At 36.8% G+C, this 11062-nt stretch overlaps 1 protein-coding gene across 3 annotated transcripts; it reads left to right on the forward strand.

The window, feature by feature from the left end:
- The first annotated feature begins 42 nt into the window (after window positions 1–42).
- LOC143879868 (ranBP2-type zinc finger protein At1g67325-like) lies at window positions 43–8056 on the forward strand. 3 transcript variants are annotated; one of them, XR_013251421.1, is made up of 11 exons: window positions 44–195; window positions 1437–1482; window positions 2461–2576; window positions 4401–4671; window positions 4870–4940; window positions 5284–5335; window positions 5490–5593; window positions 6873–6903; window positions 6984–7135; window positions 7395–7635; window positions 7708–8056. XR_013251421.1 is itself a non-coding variant. In XM_077382519.1 (10 exons), exons 1-10 carry the CDS (start codon window positions 187–189, stop codon window positions 7395–7397), a joined length of 852 nt encoding a protein of 283 aa, XP_077238634.1. In that variant the 5' UTR covers window positions 43–186; the 3' UTR covers window positions 7398–8056. The 3 variants fall into 3 exon arrangements, 2 of the variants coding, with proteins under 2 accessions (XP_077238634.1, XP_077238633.1); XM_077382519.1 differs by having other exon boundaries at window positions 43–195; window positions 4404–4671; window positions 7395–8056; XM_077382518.1 differs by having other exon boundaries at window positions 7395–8056.
- The last annotated feature ends 3006 nt before the right edge of the window (window positions 8057–11062 follow it).

An 11062-nucleotide genomic window follows, 5' to 3' on the forward strand; every position in this document is an offset into this window, starting at 1 on the left:
GGGGGTGTAAATGTAATTATCCCAAAAAAAAAAAAAAAAAACTATTTCATTGGAAATAGTAAAATACTAGATCGATAAAACAAAACCCTAGCCCTCGCTCTTTCAACTTTTCTCGGTTTCTATGCGAAAACCTATAACCTTCGACAAGAATATCTATCACTCTCCGATCTACTGTTCTCGATCGCGATGTCTCAGGTATTCTTCTTCTTCTTCTTCCCCAAATTACAAATTACAGTCGTGTTCTCGAATTTGGATGTCATTTCATGATTTTTGCCCTTGTGCCACTATATACATATTCCTTTTCTTAGCATTTGAAGCTTTTAGATCTGTTTATTCATCTCCTAAATTGGTCTTCCATATTTATAGAGATGCTCCGAATATCAATTGATGGTTAATTTACACAAAATTTCTTATACACATCTCTGCACTACATTCAGCATCGGAGGAGGATTTCCTTTTTTGTGTTTTATTTATTAGATGTTCATCTCTCTTAGAGTTCATGCTTCTTAAGATTTCAGCATATTATTTTTTCTCTTCTTATATTCTCTTTAATTTCCAGATATTATTCTTTTTGAGTCAACAGTTTTTGTGCCTTTATCATAAATGTGAAAGCATTTTTGTGTTAGGTTATTTGAGAAATTTCAGTGATTTTATGAATTTTCGTCACGCGGAACCATTCTTCTTTTCCTTATTCATCCACACCATTTGCTTTTTGAATGTATTACTTCAATGGTTTTTTTTTTTTTTTTTTTTTAATTTTTATTCGGGGATTGAACCTGACCTTTGACTTGTGACAAAGAGGACCAAACTGAGCATGTGTTTTCCTAATTGTTAGCTTGTTGAAAAATTAGTCATTTGCAAAATTTATTTATATAATCTTTTGATTTTTTAATCTTGGATTGAACCTTTGACATTTGAGTTGTGATAAAGAGGACCAAACTGCTGAATTTTAGCAGTTTTTTGGTTTTACTTATCGTTGATGGCATTTTTTTTTATTTTAACTGCCCCGTCATTTCCCTTTGTATCATTTGTCATTTCCTCATTTGCTATTATTCATCCACACCAATTGCTTTTTGAATGGCATTTTTTTTTTTGTAACTATTGATTCTATAGATATTTGTGGTTTTTCACTTTTTTAATTTTTTTTTTTTTTTGCAACTCATTCCAGTGATTGTACTTTGTCACATCTGGCTAGTTCTCACTGTTTCAAGGGTTTATTTCATTATTCTTGGACGTCTTGAAATTCCAACTCAGTTTATAGCTTGAAATCACTTCATTTTCTCCATAATTAATATTGGCATACTGTTCTTTGAGATTTTACACCAATCACTGGTTTTACTGTACTGTACTTTCCTATTTCAATGGTTTTTCTACACTCTGCATGATGGACCCTCATATGTGTCGCTGGAGGGATGATTTCTTTCTCTTCTGTGCAGGTGGATAACCGAAGCTCTTCAGCAGCCAAACGTGCTCGGACTGATGGTACTTCCTTTTCTTCTTTATCAAAAACTCTTTGTTATTTGTTACACTTTGTGATTATTTCCCATGCCTTTTTTTTTTTTTTTCACTACTGTTCTGGACCATAGAACTACTATGCTGACCTCAACTTGTTTGGGACAAAGGCTTAGTTGAGTTGAGTTGAGTTCTGGACCATAGATCAGAAATACTATGCACATTCTAACATGAAGCTGAAATAACAGGTTTAAAAAATGACTGCGAGCCTATGATAGGTGTGAACTCATGAACTATCAATAAGAGTTTTCAACAGGAAGAATGTGATTTTACTGACATGTAAGGATCTCTAGAGAAATCGATGGATGGGATCTTAAATGAAGAAGAGGAGGAACTAAATTTAAATGATAAAAAACTTTGGTTAGCTTTGGATTTGATTAGTCTTAGAAAAAAATATGGTTCCTTATTGGAGTAATTTATGCTTTAGCTTTGTTATATTGCATTTCAAGATTTAAATACTCAAAAAGTTGAAAAGAAAAATGAATTCAAGTAATCACCTTACTAATTAGTAGCTTTCTTGCAGTATTTTCCAAAATATTTGCATATTATATATTTTACTGGCATATCATATATTTCTTTCTTTTTTCTTTTAACAAGCACAAGATTTTACCATTTTGGGTATTATGTTCATTATATTACATGGTGTTAAGCAATTTACAAAATGTCCATTGCCCTGAATGAATTGATGAATGTATCTCATAACTTGTTTTGAATTGAGCTCAGCACCACTTCAAATAGCCACATTATATGCCATATGGTACTTAATGCCATATTGTATGCCATTTGCTTTTGTTAACAGTTTTCTTTTAATATTATACTCTATGAAATGATCGTATAGAAAGAGATCTAGGTTTATTTTCTTGCTTTTCTTGGGCTTCCTGTTTAGAAAGAGATCTAGGTTTCTGCATTCATTTCTTTAAGGTTTTCATATGCTTTTGTTTATTATAGGTAGTCGTCGTGAGGATGATTGGACATGCCCTAGCTGTGGGAATGTCAATTTCTCATTTAGAACAACCTGCAATATGCGTAATTGTACCCAATCCAGACCTGCTGATCATAACTCTGTAAGTTGTTTATTGATTTTCGATGACTCAGTGAGCATATCAGGATCAAAATAAGGTCCACCGTGCCAATTGCAGAGAAAAATCTACTATTGACTCAGTAGTCTATATTTTTGTGTGCGTGCGTGCGTGTGTGTGCGAGTGCGTGTGTGTCATTTTAGAATCCTTTGCTATCTGATATGGAATAAATAATTGATTCATATGCCCAGTTTGTTGACCGACACTGCACCGGTGGTATCAATATTGAAAATTAGATTGTAAGGAAGCTATTGCTCTGTTCGTTTGAGATTGTGACAACCGATTGTGATCCCCAAACCTATTATTGGTCTGGAAAATACATTTAATTTTGAGCCCAATAATAGGTTTGGGATTCGCGATCGGTTTTCACAATCTCAAACGATCAGGGCCTATGTTTATGATTACTATACTGTGACCTGTCGGCTTGCCAGCTTTGTTGGATGCTTAATTGGTATTACATGCACCCCATGAAGACATTTTCTGTTTTTTTTTTGTTGGGGTTTGGAGGGGGGGGGGGGGGGGGGGGGGGTTCATATTAGAGCCTACTACATATTACAAGGTGCTCTTGTTTATGATTTGGGGGATTTTGGGAGGATATGCTTCACGTGATATCTGAATAATGACATGTTTCAATGGTTTTGGGCATCAAATTGAGTGATAAGCATGGTTTTAAATTTCCACCGAAGCCGACACGACACGACACGATCAGGATGTTTCCCTTTCCATTCCCACCGAAACAATATCAACATCAAAACGTATACCGAAACCAAAACCGTAAGTGCATTAGTTGTATACTATATCAGTACGTGTTACTTAATCATATTTATATGAATTGCTTGTGAAATGTGGTATATGAATTATGTATAAATCTTTGTATCAATTACATGTGAAATGTTTTATATACTGAATTATCAGACATGCGCAACGAGCATGTCATTAGGTGCCTTATGTTATTAACCATTGCGGATGACTGTCTTGCTTATGTGATGGTTGCTAAATGTGTATTTGTGCTTATTTTAGCTGTTTCCTGAAAACTGAAGTTTTATCTTAAAATTCTATCATTTGCATGCCTTTCTGTGATTTTATAAGATTTCCATCGAAGTTTTCAATTGAAACCGAACTTTCCCGTTTCCATGGTGACTGATGATCTATAATATATGTGTGTGTGTGTGTGTGTGTGTGTGTGTGTGTGTGTGTGTACACACACACACAGAGATATATATTGTATGGATTACTCCAAGTTGATGGAGTAAAAAGTGGTAGGGGTAGACCGAAAACAACTTGGGTAGAAACAGTGAGGAAAGGCTTGAGGTCTAGGAACATAACAGAGAACATGACCTTGGATAGGATAGAATGGAAGAAAATGATCCATGTAGACGAACCCAACTAGTGTCAGGATTAGACTTAGTCAATTTGAACTGGGTAGATCCATTCACTTTCTTTATGAAAATTTTCTAAAGGATTCATTAGCCGACCCCAACTAGTTTGGGACAAAGGCTTAGTTGAGTTGAGTATATATTGTATGGATTACTGTGAGGGCATGTGCAGGTAACTGAAGGTTCTGGAGAAATATATGTGCAGGCCCTTGGTTTTTGGAACACGTGATATAGTTGCGTTTCAGCTTCATGCACTTGTGCTCCATCATGATGCTTATATAAGTTTTAAATAAAGGGCTCTGTTATTTTTCTCTGTCCAATCTGTCCTTGATTTTTTTTACGAAATTTCTGACTGTCTTACTGTTTTTAGCATAATGCTAAGTAATTTTGTATTTTCCCCTGCCTCTGATTTTTGGTTATGGAATCATTCCAGAAGTCCGCTGGAAAGACCCTACAAGTTCCCCAGAGTTACTCTTCTGCTTATTTGGGTTATAGTGCTCCCTCTTCCATGTACCTTAGGGCACCACCATACAGCTCTTCTCTCTTTAATGGAACGTCGCTCCCACCACCATATGATCTCCCAATTTCTGGAGGCACAGGTTATCATTATGACTTTGGCAGCCGGCTTTCTTTAGGCAGTCCTTATGGTCCACGGTATCTGTCTGGACCATCACCTTATCCCAGTGGATCTATGTTGGGCGCAGGTAAATTTTTTGTTTGCCATCTTGCTGAGCCAACAAAACATTTATAGTTGTGCCATTTTCACTGCCCAAGTAGTTTGTTTGTACCGGTAGCTCGGGCATTATTAGTATGATCCATTTTTTTTAATCATATTATTAGTATGATCCTAATTGTGCTGTTATCATCTTGCTACTTAATGCTAACTTTTAAAGTGTCTCCAGGTGGGATCTATGGTATGTCCCCTCTGATGGACAGATATGGCTTGGGACTGCCTATGGGTCATGCTGCCATGGTATGTTATATGGTGTATTTGATTTTTAATGAGTGAATTATGGTTGCACAATTTTGTTAGTTGATACATTGGCTTTTTTGGCCTTTTTGATCTTCTCATGCAAATACGTTGGCCCCATTCGAAAAGTTCTATTTAAATTTCATCTCTCTCTCTCTCTCTCTCTCTCTCTCTCTGCTATATTCGTATTTAAAATTCATGCCTATACGTCGTTCTGGTGGAAAGATACTGTGCTTGGGCCCTATTCTGTCTTTCAGATGCTTTGTTTAATTCTGTCAATTTATCATTAAGTTCTGCTTTTATTATTAACAAAAATGGAAAATCATGGTTAAAAACTCTGTTGTAGGGAGCACAGCCGGGAGTTTTTCTGGCTGAAAACCCTCAAAAAAAGGCTACAGGTACGCCTGGATTGATTTTTATTTTTTTTATATATATATTTTTGTGAAATATGCTCCTGTCTGCTGCACCCCTTTATACCATGTAGCGCCCTTTATTCACTTATTTTTGGTGCCTTTGTTTTTTTTCTTTACACATGCACATTTTTTTATGCAGGGCGGGACAGTGACTGGACATGCCCTAAATGTGGGAATGTGAACTTTTCTTTTAGAACAGTTTGTAACATGAGGAATTGCAGTACCCCAAAGCCTGGAACACAGGTTTGAGATCTTTTATTTTTATGGGAGGAAAGTTTCTTCTTACTTGAATTGTTGTATTTCTTTCACTTGTTAGTTATTTAGTTTGTTGATTTTTTTTAATGGTTTATTTAGTTTGTTGATGGTATCTTTTTAATTTAAAGCTATTTCTTTGACTGCTTTGGTTCATGGTTTCAATGAAGTGCCTCTAGTTTGATTCGACTGGGAATTCTTTCCTTCTACCCAAATCAGTTTTTGCTTTAAAAATAGAACGTAGAGCGGCCTAAAGATTGGGAACTGTATACCATTACTTTGTTACATTTATTTTGGGTGACATCACAAACATTGCATGAACTTGTAAGTCGCAAATGTTGAGGAGATAAATAATATAATTTAGAAAGAGTAGCAGATACTAGACTTTGAAGCTGCAAGTCTCATCGTGGAGAAGAGATTTTTCCTTAGTAGCAGGTAAAATTGGGCTAAATTCTTAAACTTAGGGTTCTGAATTTAGAAAATCATGAATTTCGTTCTTTGAATGGTGATAGATTTGAGTTGAAACCACCCAACCCTTTGGATACTTACAAAACCAAGCAGAACAATAAAGCTCTACTTTTTCCGTGGCCTGTGTCATTTTATTTTGGGAAAAAAAACGGGCAAATCCCTGATATAGTCAATGGGAACATACTTGATCAAATTTTCCTTGGTTTTTTGTAAAAAGAAGTTACATTAAATACAGTTGATTTGTTGTGCGTTATGAAATTTTGATTTGAGTTTCTGTTTTAAGTCCTGTATTTTGTGTCCAGCCAGCTTCCTAATTTGTATGAAGTTTCCATGTTCTTTAGGTTAGAATTAGAGCCTGATTAGGTGGACAGTGATAGTTGGGATCAATCCTGCCGACCTATTTTTTGGTCTGACACGAGGACATGCATGTAAGTTATCATGAGGTGACACATGTTTCTGGATCCATGCCGGATAGACATCCCATCAATAATATGAAAGGCCTACAAAAATCAATGGTTTATTTTTTTTTTTGCTGGAATCCTAAATGAGGCTTGATGGATCAAGGGGCTAGGATCATTCGATCAGGGCAGGTAAGTGAAAATAGGCCGGAGTTGTGGGTGGCCAGACCAATGTATCACATCTACATGGCAGCCATGGGGTCGAAAAAGTGGCTCTAGTAAAAGAGCCAAACAGACACTATCATTTTATCAATTTTTCGTAGAATTATTACTTCATTATGATTTGACCTTACTACATTCTTTATTTTATTTATTCTCATGAGAATACTTTGTTTATTGGACAGGGATCGAAATCTGAAAATTCAAAGGGTTCCAGTAAGTTACATTCTCAGCCACAATTTTTATTCCAGTGGTATATCATAGTTTTGATTGGTACTCACGATGGGGTTTTGCAGAGCAAAAAATGCCAGAAGGGAGCTGGAAGTGCGAGAAGTGTAATAATATAAACTACCCATTCAGGGACAAGTGCAACCGGCAGAACTGCAGTGCAGAGAAACCTTCAGAGTCGAACAAGTCCCCGACGCTGACATCCAATGAGGACGATCAGGTTTGTTGGCAGACATATTTCATTTATTCATCCTTCCACTACCCAAAGGTAGCGATTTCTGTTCATCTCTTCCTTGTATGCATGACAAACTCAGTAAAACCATTCAAAAAAAAAAAAAAAAAATCAGTAAAGATATGAAGCCACACACAATCTCCTTAGTTATACTTGCAAGATTTATCTTTTTCAGTTCTCCATAATTATGTTGATACTATACATTCTAGTGCATCCATTGATTTTCCGCCATTGTCTAATGTTCCAGTGAGTACTAGAACTCATTTGAGTTTGAGAAGGTCCAGAGTCATCGTCAGCATTGCACACATATTGGTGTCTGAAAAAGTCAGTTGTCTGTTGTCATGTTGCGGCCATTGTCGGCTCACTACTCTGCCTTCTCATGATCAGTGTCCAGTCGTCATATTAGCAGCAACCCCAGATATTTGGCATATATGGTCTTATGGGATCTTTTTTGTCGGAACTGTTTATGTGTCAGCAATATTTTACAGGTTGGTTCTTTTGGATTTCTTTAAGGTGGACTTTTTGTGCATTCTGGAATTAATTCCTGTCTATTTTAGTAGGTATGTTACCCTTTGACATGAGCTTTCCGGGTTCTGGTTATAGTCAGAACTTGTGGGGACACCAGAAATTCCAACCTGTACTCTTCTGGTTTCCATTTAGTTAAGACTTGCCTGTTATTCAGTTCCAAAAAGTATGTTGTTTAAATGTTCTGGTGAATTCTAGCTAGAGTATCTGGAAGTTCAAAAATTCAAGTGTCATTATTAGGTTTCCGTTTTGCTGAGTTTATTAGAGTAGAATTGTTTCTGGTTTGATATTTTCTGTGGGTAGCATGTCATATGATATTTGAAGTCAAATGTTCTTTGAACCTGTTGGTTTTATTGCAAATAGATTTGAATTTTTTATTTTGAACAGTCATTGGTCAGTTATGGTTGTGAAATCTGAAGCCAAATCATTTGAATTAGGTCTTGACCGTTTACTTTTAACTTCCTGTGTTACCGCTTAAATCCTATAGTCTTAAACTTTTGAAATCCATATGGTTGATTCTAGTATCTAGAGCCTACAGCCTGCACTTCCAACCTTAAACTGTTAAAATTTATTAACTCTAAAACCTAATGCCCTAGTACGTTTTACCTCCTTAAACCCCCTAAGTTTAAACCCAATGCCACGATTTTTCTTCAAAACCTTGGCTCTTAACCTTATTGCAGTCTATCTCAGTTGGTTTCCATTTGACACAGCATCTGGCATAGGTTGCTGATTTCTGGTGATTCTGTTTGTATTTTTTCCCCATATTTTCTTTTTGAATGGCAAATGTTCTCCCCATAATTTGTGGTAAAAATCTGTAAGTTTTATTCTTGACCTGTGGGAGAGAGTGATCTGATTTAAGAACATCATCACCGAGGCAGAGTGTCCTATGATAATGTCGCACTAATGAGGAAACGAAAACTATACAAAAATGCAAAAATGTATAGGGCTATACGGACTCAAACCGTAGACATCCTCGGTAAAACAGATCAGATTATTATCAAAATGATTCGAACTGTTTCAAAGACCCAACATGCATTTTTTCGCATTGGGCTCTATCATCAACTGATAGAAAGGAGGAGAATGATAGTCCAAACCCACTTAAGACAATGAACCGTTTTATCACTTTTATGTACTTTTTCTGTTTTTATCTTTGTATTCAGTCTGCATTTGTGTATCCACCTTAGGTTTAAATTGTCCCACAATGGCCTCTAGACCTGAGGATCTGCGGAGAAGCTAATAGTCTGGTGAGTAGGCCTTATCTCCCTTATGGGACGATTTAAACCTTTGGGCCACAGGAAGTTTGCCCAGTTGCCTATTATTTAGGTGCAGCTTCTAAAAATGGCCAATTGTTTTCTGGTAACTTTTGCCATGGGGGTTTGGAGCAAACTAGTCAATCAGGTATGCACATACTGGTTGCAACTTTGTTTTCCCTGGTATGGCATATATGCAAACTTACAGGAGGAATCAAGATAGAACACATGGTTACCAAAAATGCCCTAAGCTTGATAAAGAAGAATATTATTTACATTATTTAGTCAATCAGTCTGCTCAATATATGGAGAGAAAGGAGGTGGAAAGGAGACAAAGGTGTGGGGGGAGGAGAAGAGGAAGGGAAAGCTCTCTTGAAAATAACTGATTGTATTTCAAGAAACTTGCCAATGGTTAGGGGAAGATGCTTCTAGTATTTTGGTGAAGTTCATATTCTAACCATCTGTTATGCCAAAACAATGCCTCCTTGGGCTTGCAAGGAAATTATAGATAGAAAAAGAACCTTCATGGCATCACCTCATGCTTGTAGAGGTGAATAAGATGTTCAAGGAAAGGATGTCTAAGCAAAGTTTCATATCAAATAAATTAAGGGATTTGCTAGTGTCCATCGCAAGAGGCATTTCTTCTGTTCTGTTGCATGTCAGACCAGCCACCTCGTGAATGAAGACAACAGCTTTTGTCTCCATTTACAAGGTGTCTGGTCTAATATGCGACAGACCCGGCGCGAAAAGCCTTTTGCAATGGACTCTAGCAATTCCCTATAAATAAATGTTGGAAGGAAAAGAATGCAGCTTCAGAGCGTTGGAATGATGAGGCGGAGTTTTAAGATTTGTATATCCGACTAAATTCTTCGTGTTTTTTGTGTTTTTTTTCTTCTTTTCAAATCTTCTTATTCTTTACCTGAATTACTTTCGGAAGATGTTTTTTGTCATTGGTTTCTCTTGGAGTTTGAGATTTTGGTTACCAGTTTTTTCTCTATCTATTCGCTTTGCACTGTACACATTCATCTGCTTCAAAGTTTTAAATTCATGTTCTTTCGATTTCATTGATATGCCCATGAATATTCTTCATTTGGGTTGGGCCTTTTTCATTTTGGCTCTGTTGCTTTCAATGTAAAATGGGCGTAAAATTTTACTCCCATTTTCAAGTAGAAAAGTGGGCTTAAATTTTGATTTACTAGAAAGAAAGGGAGCCTTTATAGTTGTCGTTTCAAAATCATTATATTTTGAAGGGAAGTGATATATTCGCACCCCCAGGCTAGCCTCCCTCTTGGTGTAGTTATGACTATTTTTACAATAGAAGGGGATGGCCCAAGGAAGAAAAGGGAGCGAATAGTACATCATTTCCCTATTTTGAATTTGAAAGGAACCCATAGAGGGGTAAAATTGGAATATTTTACTCTCCCAGTGAAAAAAAAAATGGGCGTAAAATTGGATTGTTTTCATTTTGGTTCTGTTGTGTCTGCCTAATCTAGGGGGCTCCATACCCAGACTCTATGGAGAGGTTGCTTATCTCAATGCGAAATGGATGAACATGAACGACCTTTCCTTATATTTTCTCTTGCATTCGACTTGCTACCGAGAAATTTAGATAATTTGAATCTATAGGCCTTGGCACGAAGTAGTCTTGCTGCCTCAGCAGTTATATATGGTGGGGATACTATTTTTTTTTAATCAATGTCTTGGAGCAAGCACTATTGTGTTGGAAGAGGGCGAGCCATGGCGCAACGGTAAGGTTGCTCCATTGTGATCTCGTGGTCACGGGTTCGAGTCACAGAAACAGCCTTTCTGCAAAGCAGGCGTAAGGCTGCGTACATTTAGCCCTCCACAGACCTCGCAATGGCGGGAGCATGCAGAAGCATTCCACACAAATTCCTAAATATTAAGAAGGAATAATGTGATCTATCCCACCTAACACTATCTAAACATGAATGTTTGGGCGTGTTTGGCAGCTATTTTCATTCTCCCGAAAGCTGACAACGGAAACTGGATAATGAGAATAGCCGGAATCAAATCTGAATGGCTAAGATATTTCTCCTGCACTATTATTTTGTGGGGATCTGGAGAAATGAGTGGAAATGGATTTTGTTTGCCAAATTAGTTCTTCTCAGTTCTCTTAATT

The sequence above is a fragment of the Tasmannia lanceolata genome, unplaced genomic scaffold (genome assembly GCF_043159265.1).
Source record: "Tasmannia lanceolata isolate RefF3 unplaced genomic scaffold, GAP_Taslan_0.1 ptg000006l, whole genome shotgun sequence".
NCBI classification, from domain to species: domain Eukaryota; kingdom Viridiplantae; phylum Streptophyta; class Magnoliopsida; order Canellales; family Winteraceae; genus Tasmannia; species Tasmannia lanceolata.